General features: G+C 37.0%; 1 protein-coding gene across 3 annotated transcripts in view; it reads left to right on the forward strand.

Moving 5' to 3' along the window:
- LOC149839555 (V-type proton ATPase subunit a1-like) overlaps positions 1-18721 on the forward strand; it is a 148640-nt gene that overhangs the window by 26184 nt on the left and 103735 nt on the right. For all 3 annotated transcript variants that reach the window (XR_016431331.1, XR_016431332.1, XM_090002628.1), the window contains exons 3-4: positions 2873-2995; positions 3098-3205. Coding sequence is in view for 1 of the 3 variants with exons in the window: in XM_090002628.1 (XP_089858754.1) it covers positions 2873-2995; positions 3098-3205 (231 nt within the window). In the remaining 2 variants the exon portion in view is untranslated. The remainder of the gene's footprint in view (positions 1-2872; positions 2996-3097; positions 3206-18721) is intronic.

Genomic DNA, 18721 nt, shown 5'->3' on the forward strand with positions numbered 1-18721 from the left:
ATATAATGCATACCAAATAATTTTAAGAAGCAAAAGAGTGAAACGAGAACTTCACCATTCTTCTTTAAAATTTCTTGAATAACACACTTCCCAATGCAACAAAGAGCAACTCGATCCCAACCTTGCTCTGATACCATGTAAGGAAACGACTTTGAATACATTAGGTTCAATAATAAACCAATACACATGCACATGACGTGCGAATATACCCACTAAAGGGGAAAACACAAGCACATAATGTGCTAACACATAAACCCACAAAAGGGACAAAAAATGCCTATAAGGCATAAGTTAATATTATTGAAGAGAAGAAGGGTGTAACACCCATTACAATGGAGCAAGAGCTCCTCAAGAAGTGAGAAATACAAAGGGGAAAGCCCCTATTTATGCACAAAGAAGAGAGGAAAAGGAGAGGCCAAAAGGGGCTCCCCATAGAGACGTTGGGAGCCCCCAACGGTCACATTTGTGACCGTTGGAGGCCCCAACGACTCTATGTGGGGCCCCCATTTGCGTGAAATAAAAAAAAAATAAAAAATAAAAAATAAAAATGTGAACTAATTCTAAAAAATAAATAGTTGTTTTCTAAAAACAACTATATAGCAAATGCAAAAAGACAGAAATACCCCTATCGGGTATTGCACACATATATGTATATATTTATTTATATATATATATATACATATATGTGTAAGAGTACACATATTTTAACACTTGCCATGTCCTACTCTTCACTCTTTCTATTTTTTTTCATAATTAGCTATAACTTTAGTTTTTCTCATATCGGAAGGTGAGACTTCCTTCTCGTTCTCCACCTTAGTGGGAACGAGTTTAGGCTCTGTGTCAGAACCATACATTAATTCCCACAACCCTTTTTCCCAAATGTGCATAATTCGTATCGTTGAGTTTCATCGGCATGATGGTGACACTTTCTTTGTCATCCATTTCTAAGGATAAGGAGAGATAGAGAAAGAGAAAGAGAAAGAGAAAGAGAAAGAGAAAGAAAGAGAGGATATGAGAAAGAGAGATGTAGAGAAGACACAAGAGCACGAGCACCACTTCCACGAACTTTGAGAAGATCAACTAGCACCTGAACCAACGAACAAATCCAATCTTCAAGCGACCACAAGTTGATCACATGGACACTTTAATGTGAATCACCAAGAAGAAAGCAAGCTTGTATTGCAACCACCAACACGAGTGTGAGAAGAACACAATTTCACGAACCCACAAACTATCTTCAATTTCAAAGAGCACCTTGATCTGATACCATGTAAAGAACCAAAATGTCCACCGATATCAAAGTGGACAAACACAAAAGTGGTCTCTAAGGACACACTCACGAAACCCACAAAGGGTCACAGACAAGAAGACTCACAATATAAAAATAATATTTTATTATTCATCACAAGTATGCCAAAGCATACTTTATCAAAGGGGTTCACCCCTATTTATAAGAGAGAGAGCGGTGAGAAAGAGAGTAAATAGAGAAGAGAGGGAGACCCTACGGCTAGTCAAAGTCAACATGATGTTGACTAGAAAATAAAATAAAACAAGAAAATGTATTTTACAATAAAGAATAATATATATATTATTGTTTATATATATACATATATAAACAAACAGATATACATATAGTATAATATATATAAATATATATGTACAAAAGATTACATATTTTAACCTCTGCCCCCGATCAACAGTGTCCAAACAAACAAGACTTCTACACAGTCCTATTCTCACAATCAGTGTTATAAAAAACGTGCCTTGAGGTGCAAAAGGCTCGCCTCGCCTTGAGGTGAGGCCCTACAAAAGATTACATATTTTAACCTCTGCCCCCGGTCAACAGTGTCCAAACAAACAAGACTTCTACACAGTCTTATTCTCACAATCAGTGTTATAAAAAACGTTCCTTGAGGCGCAAAAGGCGCTCCTCGCCTTGAGGCGAGGCCCTACAAAAGATTACATATTTTAACCTCTGCCCCCGGTCAACAGTGTCCAAACAAACAAGACTTCTACACAGTCCTATTTTCACAATTAGTGTTATAAAAAACGTGCCTTGACGCGCAGAAGTCGCGCCTCGCCTTTAACCTTTGCCCCCGGTCAGCAGTGTCCAAACAAACAAGACTTCTACACAGTCCTATTCTCACAATCAGTGTTATAAAAAACGTGCCTTGAGTCCCAAAAGGCGTGCCTTTTTAACCTCTACCCCTGGTCAATAGTGTCCAAACAAACAAGACTTCTACACAGTCCTATTCTCACAATCAGTGTTATAAAAAAAGTGCCTTGAGGGGCAAAAGGCGCGCCTCGAGAAAAGAAGAAGAAGAAGAAGAAGAAGGAGGAGGAGGAGGAGGAGGAGGAGGAGGAGGAGGAGGAGGAGGACACCACGTGCAAACAACGACGACTCATGGGCTGTCCGTGAAGACTTTGCAATTTGGTACTTTGCAATTTGGTCCTCTTGACACTCAGATGTCAACATTCAATTAAGTATTCAGGACAAGTTGCCAGCTCTTGAAAGATTGGAAGCCAGCTTGGCACATCTCAAATTTGCAAGGAAGTGTAGAACATCATTGCTTTACATGAATGTGTACCTCTTAATAGATTAAAATAAACCCTGATAGGAAACATGCATAAGCCTGTTATGATTTGTATGGATTTTCAAGAATAATGGAGCTAAAGTTCTCATAACCTTGTTCATGGACTTATTGTTGAATTAAGCCGATTTTATTCCAAGTGTCTGTGGTAGAATCTTTTACTTGTTTTTTCCTTTTTTCTTGATCTTATGTTGAATTCAGTTGGAAACTACAATGTTTGCTCTTGCTGTTATGTTTTTATGGGGGAGGCTTTTCATGAAATGATTATTTATATTTTATAGGTGAAAAGGTGTGGAGAAATGGCACGAAAGTTGCATTTCTTCAAGGATCAAATTAATAAAGCTGTCCTATCTTTTGCTACTAATCCTATTGCACAATCTGCAATCGATTTGGAAGAATTAGAGGTGTAAATCATCACTGGCAAATATTTTTTATGAGTTTATTTACTCGACTTCTTGTAAAGATATATGAAGTTTTCATGAAAGCTTCTAAGAATTTTATTGCAGGTACAATTGGCAGAGCATGAAGCAGAACTCCTTGAAATAAATGCAAACAGTGAGAAACTACGACAAACTTACAATGAGCTTTTGGAATTCAAGCTAGTATTGCAGGAGGTAATTGTATCTTTTTGATCTTTTATCTTTGTATATTCCTTAAACAAGTACCATACCATTTGAAATTTAAGATTTTAATAGACTGTAACGGGTTTTTTCTGATTCAACTGCTCGATGCACTTTTTCCTCTGTTTCAATGAACTTTTCAGGCTAAGAAACATTGATGTTTCACAATGTGTGGCTTCCATGATTTTATATTTGTGTTCATAAGCATAGTCACAAATTTTGCCCATATTTTGAAAATCTCACGATTTGATTTCTATAAAATCACAAGCCGCAATTATCACGATAATTGAAAATCTTGCCTGTTTGAATTTTTTGCGATATTGTCACATTTATTCACGAATTTATTGCGACTAGAACCACACACACAAGGAATTTAAGGGCCACTTTATAAAAAGACAGCAAATTTTTAGAAAGAGCATTTAATGCTCACTTTCTAAAAAGATTTCAAAAGTGTTGCTTACGTGGATGACTCCACGTGAACACTTTTGAACTTTCAAATTCAATGTGAAATATGAAGGGGAACCATCCCTTTAGATAGAGGTGGGAGAGGCCCCTCCTTCCTCCCCCTCATCGATATGAGACTATTTGTTTTGTCCCTTTTCTAGCTTCTAAGGTTGCTTGCCAGACTAGGAAGTGGAAGCAGAAAACGATACAGGAAGCGAAAGCGAGAAACAATGCATTTTAAAATGTATAGGAAGTGGGAAGCAAGGAATAAAAAAAGCACTATAAGAATTGAATGAGAATCGAAATGGAACACAAATAAAAACTAAAATAAAAGTGTCTATTCTTAAATTTCATGATTTTTTTAGTAAGAATTAATTTTTTAACAAAATGAAATCTAAAAATGTTGGTTGCCAATTTACATAAAACACATGGAAGTGAGTGAGAAACGTGAGAGGAAACAAATAAAAAACATGAAAAGTAGAGTGAGAAAACATATAAGAAGAATAGATGAAGTGTTTGGAAAGCATAGGAGAAGCGTGGGAGAATCGAGATTTCCATCAAGTTTTGGAAGTGACGAGTATCGCGCTTCTGAAGCGAGTTTCTGGGAAGCAGGCTTCCCACCTATCTAAGAAGCTTCCGATAACTCTGCTTCTACTTTATTAACATTTGTAGGAAAACACTTATTTCACTTGCTTTTTAATAGGAGATTATTTAGATTCAAAAGAAAGAAATTGCAGAGGCTTTGAAGAAAATGAAATCAAGAAGGGAAGTTGGCCCAGATGGTATACCTATCGAGGCTTGGAAATGCTTGGGAGAGAAAGGTTTAAAATGGTTGACAAATCTTTTTAACAAGATTTGGCGGACAAATAAGATGCCTAATGAGTGGAGGAAGAGTACTTTGGTGCCTCTATATAAGAATAAGGGTGATATACAAGATTGCACAAACTATCGTGGTATAAAACTCATGAGTCATACTATGAAACTTTGGGAGAGGGTGATTGAGTCTAGGTTGAGGAAGATTGTCATGATATCGGAGAATCAATTTGGTTTTATGCCTGGAAGATCAACTATGGAAGCTATACATCTTCTTAGACAACTTATTGAGAGAAATAGAGAGAGGAACAAATATTTGCATATGGTTTTTATTGATTTGGAGAAGGCTTACGGTAGAGTACCTAGGGACGTTCTCTGGTGGACAATGACGAAGAAAGGTGTTTCTCTCAAGTACATTAGTATAATTAAAGATATGTATGAAGGAGTAGTAACCAATGTCCGCACTTGTGGAGGGGTGACAACCAATTTTCCTATAACGGTTGGGTTACATCAAGGATTTTCTTTAAGCCCTTTCCTATTTGCTATAGTGATGGATGAACTTACGAGATCAATTCAAGAAAATGTGCCGTGGTGTATGTTGTTTGTTGATGATATTGTTTTGATTGATGAGTCTAGAGCGAGGGTTAATGCTAAGTTAGAATTATGGAGACAGACATTGAAACCAAGAGGTTTTAAGTTGAGTAAGAGTAAGACATAATACATGGAATGTCGATTTAGTAAGCAACGAAGTAGTGATGGGAGTGTAGTGAAGCTTGGTGAGCACGAAATACCGGTGAATGATTCTTTCAAATATTTGGGATCTATCATTCAAAAGTATGGAGAAATTGATGGAGATGTAAATCATAGGATAAAGGTTGGGTGGATGAAATGGAATAGTGCAATTGGAGTGTTGTCCGATCGTAGAATGCCATTGCGGTTGAAGGGAAAGTTTTATAGGACGACTATTAGGCCCGCTTTACTATATAGTACGGAATGTTGGGCTGCTAAGAGACATCATATTCAAAAAAATGAGTGTAGCTGAGATGCGTATGCTGAGATGGATGTGTGGAAATACAATAAAAGATAAGATTCAGAACGAGGAGATACGTAAGAAGGTAGGCGTTGCACCCATTGAAAATAAGATGAGAGAGAATCGTTTACGGTGGTTTGGACATATTCGACGAAGGCCTAATGATGCTCCAGTTAGAAGGATGGAGAAATGGGAAAATATATTAGTTAAAAGAGGTCGGGGTAGGCCTAGGAAGACATGGATGGAGGTGATAAGAAAGGATATGAATGCTTTGAACCTCACCGAGGACATGGCATTGGATAGAAATGAATGAAGGAGAAGGATTAATGTGGAAGACCCATAATGATTTTCTTTGTTGGTTCATATCGCCGACCCCAATTGTTTTGGGATGAAGGCGTAGTTGTTGTTGTTTGTTGTTGAAAAATATGATATTTTGTGACCACGCCAATGTATTTATTTATAATTTTTTACAAATTTTTTATTATATATTTAATATGATATTTTTTGAAACCAATACTTTACCAAGTTTTTTTTTTCCGAAAAAAACAAGAAATTTGAAAGTCTCCCAAGATATTCCATTGCCAAGAAATTCCCGAGAACGATATTTGTGACTGTGTTCATAAGTGATAGCATCATTTGATTTCAAGAAAGGTACAAAAATTGTAGATGACTGTGAAGTGCTTTAGAAAAAATTTCACATTCTCACACTATTTTGATAGCTGGTATAGAGTTTCTTACATTTATGAATTTGTGAGCTGGAAATTGTTGAGTACAATGAGCTGTGACCATTAGAAAGATAAAAAAATATCCATTAAATTGCGTCCACGAATAATGTTCATAAGGACCATAAGCTAAAAGGAGTGCTTATGAAAAATATAACTGATTCTTTTATTTTTCTTTTTTTTGGCACTAGCCATCTGCCAGGAGTTTTGGGTTTAATGCCGATATTTTACAATATAATACAAATAAACTCATGAAATTACAAATATATCCCATAAAACATATTCCTATTAGTCTCCTTCAAGCTGTACATGTTCCCAACCAATTTCCTGTATACAAGCGAGTCCTCTAACTCCATTTAATCAGTGACTTTTAACTTGGCATTTGCTTCCATAGGAGAATCAACTCTCTTAGAATCATCTGCCAACCTCACTTTCACAATAAGTGTAATACCCGTAAGAATTCGAGTGATTTTATACATATCGGACCCAATATCCGTTACCCGGATCCAAAAGGAAATATATAAATAGGTATTAAAAATATATACGTAATAATATTGGGTAATTGGGGTTGGATCCAATATGTGGATCCACCATTCCCTTATGACCCGGATCCATGTGGATCCCTCATTCTTGGCCGACCCGGATCCACTTTAGAGTGGATCCGGCATCGCGGGTCGCGGGGCTCGGACCCGGACCCGACCCTCTATTAACAAAGCACAATTACAAGAATCGTGCCTAGGGCACGATTCTTGCAAAACAAGAAGGGGAAGGAGGTTACAAAGGTCGTAACCAACTCCCTTCGATTTTCTCGGAAGGGAGGGGGACTTCGGCTCGTTTAAGAGGAGATAGAGGGGGGTCTCGCTCTCTCATCTCTCTTCCTCCTCTCGGCTTCACTCTCTCTGCTGCTCACATCCCTCTCTTTCGGTTTCACGCACGCCGATGGGAGCTTCGACCATCTTCTGCCGCCATCGCCTGCGACCAGAGTTGTCGGCGACCTTCCTCTTGCAGCAACAGCCACCTCCTCCTCCAATCGCCGGAAAAGGTTGGGTTTCTGCGCTTTTCTTGTCGATGTTGATTGCATCCGGGTGTGTTGTGGGTCAGTCAAGCTAAGAACCTTGCTATCGCCTGGTCGGGCGTTTTGGATGGGGTTCTTGGCTGCCGGAAAACCTCAGATGGTAAGATATCGGGTTTTTCGGTGGCTGCGACCCAGATTTGGGGGTTTTCGTGTATAACCCTAACCTGAAGGTGGGGTGGGGGTTATGGCTTCCGAAAACTCCACATCGACTGATTGGGGGTTTCGGCTGCCTAAAAGATCACGGTTGGGGGAAAACTCCAAATCAAACCCTTGGGATATAGGTAATGGGTTTTGGTGTTTTGCATCTATGGATGTTCCATATGCACGATATTGCGGTGGAAAAAGTTCTCTATGGGATTTTGATGTTTCTGTCGGTGTTTCGATGATTTTCTGTTTGAATTCCACGATGCAGGAAGTATTGTTACAAATATTTGGTTATTGGTGTAGAAATAAGAATTTCACGATATCATTGTCATCATGATCTTTGTTCATCTCTTCATCCTCCAATCCAATCCTAGATCACTTTTCAATAAAATTTCTGCTCCTTTTAATACGATCTATTTTATGACGCAGTTAATTTGATTCAACGCATAAGAGATGGTACCTTTTTCCATGTCATAGTCAGGCCACTTAATGATTTGCCTTATATAAACCAGTACTTTAATAAAAATTATTATTTAACGTATAGTTTTTTTTTGTATATGTTTCTAATTTATCGGTGAGTACACAGGTCATGTACCAGTTCTATATGAAAAACATTTTGGTGTACAATATGTGATTAATTTTATGGAACAAGAAAGTGGACTAGTGGCAACTTATCCTTTTCTTAATCTAACTTTGATTTTTTGTATTTCCTTACCGTTAAGATATGATTTCTTGTTGCTATGCAAACTCAGACGAGCTAATTAAATATCTCATTTAAGGACTGAAAACTTGACTCTTTAGAGATAGATGATAACATTAGAAAGATACAACATGGTCTTTTGCCCAAAATATATGACATGGAGTGACACAATGTTGCCATTATCGGTGTTCGGATGAATCGGCAGATGCCTATTCTCAAGTGAATCATTCTGCATTCCTGTGTAATCGGGTAACGACTTGTTGCATATTAACAGACTGTTTCAGTCTGTGTTCTGAAAGTTAATAGTGAATTGAGTTCTGGTCTGCGAATGTGCAATTTGATGAATTGAAGTAGAATGAGTTTTAGTAAGGACAACTTGACAATCTTTAATTACGATTCAGCATGTATATAATTTCAACAAACAGGGTTCGGAACTGTTATTATGTTACATGGTAAAAACAAAAATATAAATACATGATTATGTATCTTTGATTAGACTGCAATTTGCTCGACAACATTTACTGTTACTGTTATCATTGATTGGGCTGCAATATATTACTTACTGATCAGCAACAGTTGGTTTAAAGATAGATTAAGTTTTCATTGAATTTATTTTGTATGTTATGCATAAAACTGATACAGACATAAATCAGTTATAACACCATTGGGATTATATGGTATAATTCCAAGTGAACCATTTGGGTTTTTACCTAACACATAAGTACCGATAGGGGTATTTGAGTCCAATGATTTATGGACAATGAAAATTAGGTATGTCAAGAGAACTTAAACTAAAGAGAGGTGTGCTTGATGTTATATTGGTTCCAAACATATGATGGTGCACTTAGTGACACATGGACATGTGCCTTCCCGCGAGGCAGGCACTTGGGAAAACCTTGCCTAATGAGCTATATTGGATTGAATACCCGATGCAGGTACTTGGGTGGTTAACTTGTGCGCAATAGCAATAAAACTGATAGAAAATTTAAACTTAAGTGTTGTATGCCTGACTGGTTTAAAGGTACCAGGGCATCAATGTTTGTGTTGTAGAATTGGTAACACGTGAGAATATTTGATTTTTGTTAATATGTTATTGCTTTGGTAGAGGTGCATACGTGATATGGATGTGTGCAACCCTGAAATTTCAATTTCTAGATCCGGGTTATGTTCATGTGTGCGGATGTTAACACATGTTATGAATGAAAAGTTTTATGTGCCTACATTTATGATACATGTTTAATTATCGTGCATTTATGAATCAGTTTCAAGTACCTGTGCATACATGAAATCGATGTGTGTTTGGCATGTACAATCATGCATAAATGTTCTCATATACTTATGAATTATGGATGGATGCATGTGTCTTAAGTGATTACATGAAAGCACTTGCACATGGATGATGAACACATGCATATGACTGTGGTAACTCATGCACACTATTAATTGTTAAAATATGTTGTACATATATATATTTATATATATAGATCACGACACATACACATATATATATTAATTATATATATGTCTATGTGTCTATCTACATATATAAATATATATATTTATATCTTTTGTAAATAGACCCATATAGGGGTAAAACAGTCTTTTTACTTCTTATCGCACATTGTAATTTTTCTCTTTTTTCTTTTATTTCCTTTTTCTTTCTTTTTTATTTTTTCTATTCTTTTTCTTTTCCACCTTGGAATGGGCCCCACCTAGGAAGACGTTGGAGCTTCCAACGGTCATATTTATGACCGTTGGAAGGGCTCCAACGTCCCTCTAGGAGCCCTTCCAAGGCCTCCTCTTTTGTCTATAAATAAAGGGGTTTCTCCCCATTGTAAGGCATGCTTCTTTGAAGCCTTTTGAGTGGAATATATATTTTTCCTCTTCTTTTGGGTGCCTTACCACTTTAAGTGGTTGTGTTGTTCTTTTGCCCATTAGTGGCTATTTGTGTATGTGCGTGCTCTCTTGTTTTGCTCTTGGAGACTTCATCCGGCACTTCATTAAGTGGCTATTTGTGTATGTGCGTGCTCTCTTGTTTTGCTCTTGGAGACTTCATCCGGCACTTCATTACATGGTATCAGAGCCTTGGTTGATAAAGCTTCATCGGATCTTCTTTTGTCAAGTAATATCCTTCTCTTTAGTGCATTTATATTCCTCTTCTACAAATGGCCAACAAGGATGCAAAAATCGATCTCTCATTCAAATTGGATGGGACCAATTATCGCATGTGGGCGGCCGCCATGGAAAACAATCTCAAAGGTAAAAAACTTTGGGGTTATGTATGTGGAACCATTCCGGAACCACAATTGAAGTTGACTAAGTTTGAAGGTAATGAGGAAAAAGCTTTGAACGAAGAGGAAAAAGAGAAGGCTATTCTTGATTACTCTTCTAAATTAGAAGATTGGGAAAGTGAGCATGCTAAAATTTTAGCATGGTTCATGAACAATGTTGAATTAAAGATTTGTGCAAATCTCGCCAAATTCAAGAAGGCTAATGAAGCTTGGTTCTTTATGAAAGGCATGTACACTCAAAGAGACCTTGCTAGGCATTTTTTCCTACAAGAAAAGGTAAGAGCTACTAAACAAGGTGATATGAGTATTAGGGACTACTATAGTGCCCTATCCTCTTTATGGGATGAACTTGTCCTTCTCGAACCCCAATGGGAGGGTAGTGCTATTGCTATGAGGCAAGAGCAAATGGAAAAAGAAAGATTTTTTCAATTTATTCATGGGCTTCGCCCCGAATTTGAGCAACTTAGAGGATCCCTTCTCCATAGGGCCTCTACTCCTCTAAGTGATATTTTGGCCGACTTATGTCAAGAAGAGACTCGTTTGGCATTAAAACGAGATGTTGATGAAGTTCATGCCGTATCTAGACCCGGCAACAATGTAAGGCCATACAAACCTCCTCATTTCTTCAAAAATAATAGTGGTGGAGGAAGGAAAATCATTTGCCATAATTGTAATGAACCGGGTCACATTCGTCCGGATTGCCCAAGATTTAAAAAGAAGGTGGCCTCCGTCGGTGAAGTTCCTCAAAATGAAGACTCAAAGAAAGATGGTGACATAAAAGAGTCTCTTGCTCATCTTACCGAAACACTTCAACAATTCATGAAGATGAGCTCCTCTCAGTTTTCTTCTACACCATCCACCTCCGGCGCCGCTATCTCCTCCTTCCCAGGTATGACCTCTTGGATTCTTGATTCGGGTGCCTCCTTTCATATGACTCCGAATGCATCACTCTTATCAAAAACAAGTCTCAACAAATTTAAATCTTTTGTCTCCACTGCCGATGGAACATCCTTGGATGTTGAGGGCATTGGGAATCTTGAGAAAATTTATAATGAAAACAAAGAATTTTTTGTTCCCAAAATTCGAATTATTCCAAAACTTAATTTAAATCTATTTTCCGTTTCCCAAATTACCGATTTTGAATGTAATGTCACTTTTTCACCTACCCATTGCTATGTGCAGGATCTCCGGTCCGGGAAGCGGATTGGGCAAGGCCATAGAAGAGGGGATCTTTATTATATGGATTTTTTGTCATTACCAACCAAATCATTTTGTAATCATGTTCAATCCAAAGATATTGAGACTTGGCATAAAAGACTTGGACATCGTGGTGTTTCTAAATTGTATCTCTTTCCTTTTTTGGAAAAATTTTGTAATACAAATACATTCACATGCAATGATTGTATCATTGGAAAAATTCATTCGCTTCCATATTCTCATAGTAATTTTGTGTCAAAAAGACCTTTTGAACTTGTGCATTCCGATGTATGGGGACCGGCACCCGTTCTGTCCAAGGGAGGCTACTCTTACTATGTTAGTTTTGTTGATGACTTTACTAGATATACATGGGTATACATTATTAAAAATAAATCCGATGTCTTTAACAATTTTAAAGAATTTCATATTCTTATTCAAAACCAATTTCAAAACAATATAGCTATATTTAGATCCGACTCTGGAGGAGAATACATGTCTAAAGACTTTCAAAATTATTTCAAAACAAATGGAATTTTACATCAACGATCTTGTCCTAAAACCCCACAACAAAATGGTCTTGCGGAAAGAAAACATAGACATTTAATTGAAACTACAAGAACACTTCTTGTTTCTAAAAATGTTCCTAAAAATTTTTGGGCCGAAGCTCTTCTTACTGCAACATATTTAATCAATCGTATGCCCTCTGCTTCTTTAAAAAATGTATCACCTTTTGAAAAATTATTCAAAATTACTCCAGATTTTAATAGATTAAGGATATTTGGATGTAAATGTTTTGTGCTTGTTCAAGAACAAGATAAACTATCACCTAAAGCTATTGAATGTGCATTCATTGGATATGGTGAAAATCAAAAAGGTTATAGATGCTATGACACTCGAAATAATAAACTCTATATATCAAGAAATGTAAATTTTCTTGAAGAACAAAATGGATTTGATGTTCACACATCTAGAGAAAACCTTGACTATTCCTTCCTATTTGATCTTGCTCCTAGAATTGAAACATCAGATGCAAGTACTTGCGATAATACTTGTGATGGCATCTCCCATCATAATGATATACTTCAGCATGGTAATGATTCTCAAGATGAGAATCTTAATGAAATGAATGTATATACCCGGCGGTCAGGAATTGAACATCAACCTGCTTTTGAAAGATATTCTCAAGATCTCTCATTAGAAGAACCTATTAATGCACCTAGGAGATCTTCTCGTAATAGTAGACCTCCACAAAAATTTGTATCTTATGAATCTTTCTCACCTAATTATAGGGCTTGTCTCATGTTAATTCATTCATATCATGAGCCTACTTCCTTTAAAGAAGCTAAAGATCATCCACATTGGATTGAAGCAATGAAAGTTGAATTAGAGGCTCTTAACAAAGCTCAAACTTGGAGTATTATTCCCCAACCATCAGGAAAAAAGGCAATTGGGTGTAGATGGGTATATAAAGTTAAAACCAAGTGTGATGGATCTCTTGAGAGATACAAGGCTCGTTTGGTTGCAAAAGGCTATGCCCAAGAATATGGAATTGATTATGAGGAAACCTTTGCTCCCGTAGCTAGGATGACTAGTGTGAGAACTTTAATTGCCTTAGCCTCCATTAAACAATGGCCTATATATCAACTTGACGTTAAAAATGCTTTTTTAAATGGAAATTTATATGAAGAAGTGCTTATGGATCCTCCGCCAGGTCTTGAAATTGGTAAAGGAAATATTCTAAAGTTAAATAAAGCTCTCTATGGTCTTAAACAAGCACCTAAAGCTTGGTATGATCTTTTTAGCAAAGTAGTTCTTGATAATGGTTTCTCCTCATGTTATACTGATACTGCTTTGTTTGTTAAAAATTCTAATGATCACATTACAATTCTGTTATTATATGTTGATGACATGATTATCACAGGTAATGATAAGGAAGGTATTAACCTTATTAAGAATATTCTCAAAGAGAATTTTGATATGTCTGATCTTGGTTATCTAAGATATTTTTTAGGAATTGAAGTTGCATACTCTCCCAAAGGGTATGTCCTCTCTCAGATGAAGCTTGCCTCCGACATTATTGACAAATCTGGACTGACTGATGACAAGAAGGTGGAGACGCCAGAAATAATCAATGCCAAGATGAGAGCTAGTGATGGCACTCCTTTAGCTGATCCCACACCTTATCGTCAATTGATTGGGTCACTCACTTACTTATCCATCACTAGGCCCGATATTTCTCATGCAGTTCATAGTGCAAGTCAATTTCAGACTGCTCCCTCCACCATTCACATGGCTGCTGTCATGAGAATTATCAGATATCTGAAAGGCACCATAACAAAAGGATTATTCTTACCCTCTTCTTCACCTCTTACTTTACTTGCTTATACTGACTCTGATTGGGGTGGTAACCCCGATGATCGTATTTCTACCACAGGGTATTGTGTGTTTCTTGGAGAGTCACTTATCTCTTGGAGGTGTAAGAAGCAACAGAAAGTTTCACTCTCTTCTACTGAAGCAGAGTATCGTGCGATGGCCACTACCACCACGGAGATCGTATGGTTAAGAAGTTTGCTTAAAGATATGGGAGTCTCATTCTCAACTCCCTCAAAGCTGTGCTGCGACAACAAGAGCTCTATCTACATTGCCAGCAATCACACCTTTCATGAAAGAACAAAGCACATTGAGATGGATTGCCATTATGTTCGTGATGAGTTCCTGCGCGACACCATTCAATTGCCTTATGTTCCAACCGAGTACCAGTTGGCGGACTTCTTCACCAAAGCTTTGCCATCGCCTCGTTTCTTCTTTCTCCTTAGCAAACTCTCGGTGATCTCACCGTGTGTTTGAGGGGGGGTGTTAAAATATGTTGTACATATATATATTTATATATATAGATCACGACACATACACATATATATATTAATTATATATATGTCTATGTGTCTATCTACATATATAAATATATATATTTATATCTTTTGTAAATAGACCCATATAGGGGTAAAACAGTCTTTTTACTTCTTATCGCACATTGTAATTTTTCTCCTTTTTCTTTTATTTCCTTTTTCTTTCTTTTTTATTTTTTCTATTCTTTTTCTTTTCCACCTTGGAATGGGCCCCACCTAGGAAGACGTTGGAGCTTCCAACGGTCATATTTATGACCGTTGGAAGGGCTCCAACGTCCCTCTAGGAGCCCTTCCAAGGCCTCCTCTTTTGTCTATAAATAAAGGGGTTTCTCCCCATTGTAAGGCATGCTTCTTTGAAGCCTTTTGAGTGGAATATATATTTTTCCTCTTCTTTTGGGTGCCTTACCACTTTAAGTGGTTGTGTTGTTCTTTTGCCCATTAGTGGCTATTTGTGTATGTGCGTGCTCTCTTGTTTTGCTCTTGGAGACTTCATCCGGCACTTCATTAAGTGGCTATTTGTGTATGTGCGTGCTCTCTTGTTTTGCTCTTGGAGACTTCATCCGGCACTTCATTACATTAATTTGGTTTGAATGGATGTGCATTGGGAAGCATGTTGACCTCATTGCATACATTGCAAGTTGTTATGATTTTTGCTTACGATGCATCGATGGTCTAAATGAATCATCACAGGCCTGGAGAGCCTTGAGCTTTGGTTCACTCTTTCTTTAATTGTTTAAATGCATCACAAAAATCATATTTTATATTATTGTTCTATATTGCATTGTTTAATGTATTTCCACGGGTTGGAGTCTCGTGATGGTTCTCGCAGGGGTAGATGCGAGCTTTTGCCTTGTTTTTGTATGCTAAATTGCAAAACTCAATAATTGGCTTTTAATAAAAAGATAATGAATAAGAACAATGTAATATACGTTCTGGAATATCTCATATGGAGTATGAGAATCTTAGAAAACCGGCCTTGGGGAAACTGTGAGGATACAAAAAACTCTGTGTGCTGAAATTTTGTTCCATGAACCCGATATTGAAGTTCCTTCTCTTAGCCACAGTTTTAGGGAGAGTCCGCCACTTTACCTGGGGGTGGTATATTTGACACATTTGTTGTTGTTTTGGTATCAAGGAAGTGACACTTGTGGGCGTGGGGTGTCTCTTGTGTCCCCGACATTAGATGTGGAGGTCTAATGTTTCGATGGTGATTCGGCCGAGGGCTAAGTTTGAAACCCAGTAATAAATTACAAATTGTGTGCTAAGCTACCTTGAGAACTTAACTTGACATTGAGGATTTTACTCGTTTGGTGTATCCGCGGGCAATGGTAATTAAAAAGAGAAACTTAAATTATATGTATTTAATAGGGCATGCATATGGAAAAGGAAGACCTTAAGGAAATATAATAAATGATTCATGCATTGCATATAAATCGTGCATATTCATGCTATGCATTAGAACATGCATATGTTATTTGTGTTAAAATGTATCTCCAAAACCATGTTGTAAGTATAAATATATATACTTATATACTTAGAGATACATATACATATAATATATTATATGTATATGTATCTCTACATATATATATATTTATATTTATTTTATTTTCTTACCCGAAAAGGTTTTTCTTGTAATCTTGCGCATATTCCATTTTGGAATATGTTGTAATTTATTTTTGTATTTTTCATTTTTTTATTTTTTATTTTTTATTTTTAATATTTTTTCATAAAGGTGCATTGGGGGTCCCCCAATAGAGTCGTTGGGGGCCCCCAACGGTCACAAATGTGACTGTTGGGGGCTCCCTAACGACTCTTTTGGGAGCCCCCCTTTGCACTCCTTTCACTTTGTATAAATAAGGGTGTTCCCCCTTGTAATTCTTTAAGCTTGAGAGTCTCAAGCATTTGCTCATTTTATGAAATACATGCATTGTTGCATGTTTATTATTTTTACGCTTTTTGCGTATTTTGTTCAAGTGTTGTGAGAGTGCCTTCGTGCACTTCTTTTATAAAGTATTTATGCTTGTATGCGTATTGTCTCTTCATAGACGATTTTACATTGTATCAGAGCTTGGTTGGTGATAGAGGATTGTGGGATTCTCTTTCTTTCAAGTACCTCGAAAAGCGTGCCTTCGGATCTTTGGAGGTTGGAGTGGTGAATCTTGCTTCTTAAATATTTTAGAAGAATCTTGCGCAAGCTAGCATTTGATAAATTGTGTTGGTACACCATTTCTCCCTTTCTCTTTACTTCATAATGGGCGAAAAAGAGTCTCATTTCACTCTTGGCTTCAAATTATATGGGTCCAATTATCATATTTGGGCCGGAAACATGGAGGCTCACATAAAAGGAAAGAGGCTATGGGGTTATGTGCAAAGCACAATTTCGAAACCGGAACTCAAAATAACTGTGGTTAACGGAAGTGAAATCAAGATTCTTAAAGGAGAAGAAATGGTTAAAGCTCTTGAAGAATATTCTAAGAAGCACGATGAATGGGAAATGAAGAATTTTAAAATTCTTTCTTGGTTATTTTCATCCGTTGAAACTAAGATAAATGCCAACATTATTAAATTCAAAAAGGCATCGAAAGCTTGGCATTATCTTGAAAAAATGTATACATCAAGGGATCTATCTCATAAGTACTATCTTCAAAAGAAGGCCCTCTCTCTTACTCAAGGTGAAATGACTATTAGGGAATATTTTGCCGATCTTTCCTCCATTTGGGATGAGCTTGCCATGCTTGAACCAAAATGGAGTGGAGAGGCAATTGAACTCCGTCACAAGCAACTTGAAGAAGATCGATTCTTCAACTTTTTGAATGGGCTAAGGCCCGAATTTGAACAAATAAGGTCTTCTCTTTTATCCTCATTTACCCCTCACTCTTTTGAAGATGTACTCACCAAATTGAGTGGTGAGGAGACTCGTATGACTTTATGTAAGCAAGGATCAAGTGTTTTTTTGGTTCCTTGTAATAATGAAGAAAGCAATGAGGTCAATGCCGTATCAAGACCCGGGAACAATGTTAGAACCTATCGTCCCCCTCATTTTAAACCACAAAATCAAGGTGAAAATGGTGGGCAAAGAGGAAAAAGGGACTGTAGCAAAATTATTTGTCATTTTTGTAAAGTACCTGGACATATCAAACCCATATGTCCCAAATGGAAAAAGCTTCTTGCAATGGCTACCACCGGTGTACCACAAAAGGAGGAGGCATCATCAAGTGGGTCACTCTCTTTAAATCAAATAGTGGAAGCCCTTCAACCTCTTCTCAAGGGAGTTACCTCCTGTGCCGCCGTGTCTACTTCATCTTTTCCAGGTAAAGTCTCTTGGCTTTTGGACTCCTGTGCATCTTTTCATATGTCCCCAAACATGTTTTCACTTTCCGATTACTCAAAAAATGTTTCTCCTTCTTTTGTTTCCACTGCGGATAAAACCTCTCTTGAAATTAAAGGAATAGGTAATTTTGAAATTCAAGATTTTTTTATTTCAAAAATTAGATTTATACCTAAACTAAACTTAAACCTTCTCTTTGTTTCTCAACTCTCGGATCATGGTTGCGATATTAAATTCTCTTATCATAAATGTTTAATACAGGATCGCCAGTCCGGGAAATTGATTGGGGAAGACTTTAGAAAAGGGGACTTATACTATATGAAATTTCTTCAAGTTCCAAAATCTTTTTGTAATGTGGCCCATAACAAAGATATAAATGTATGGCAAAAGACCTATGTAAAAGTTCTTTTTCTTGTAATGATTGTATTCTCGGAAAAATGCAAAGTTTGCCTTTTGAGCAAAGAACTATGTTCTTTTCTAAAACTTTCGAAATTGTTCATTTGGATGTTTGGGGACCCGCACCTGTTGCTTCAAAAGGCGGCTTTTCTTATTATGTCATTTTTGTGGATGATTTTTCCAGATATTCGTGGATTTATTTTCTCAAGTTCAAACATGAAGTTTTTTCGTGTTTTAAAACCTTCCATTCTATGATCAAGAATCAATTCAACAATAATATAAATATATTTAGAAGTGATTCTGGAGGGGACTATCTCTCCAATCAATTTAAAGTATATCTTGAGGATTATGGAATTGTCCACCAAAGGTCTTGTCCTAAAACCTCTCAACAGAATGGGTTGACCGAAAGAAAACATAGGCACATCATTGAGACTACTAGGACCCTTCTTATTTCCCAAAAC

Source organism: Nuphar pumila, chromosome 4, assembly GCF_984573655.1.
Source record: "Nuphar pumila chromosome 4, dmNupPumi1.hap1.1, whole genome shotgun sequence".
NCBI classification, from domain to species: domain Eukaryota; kingdom Viridiplantae; phylum Streptophyta; class Magnoliopsida; order Nymphaeales; family Nymphaeaceae; genus Nuphar; species Nuphar pumila.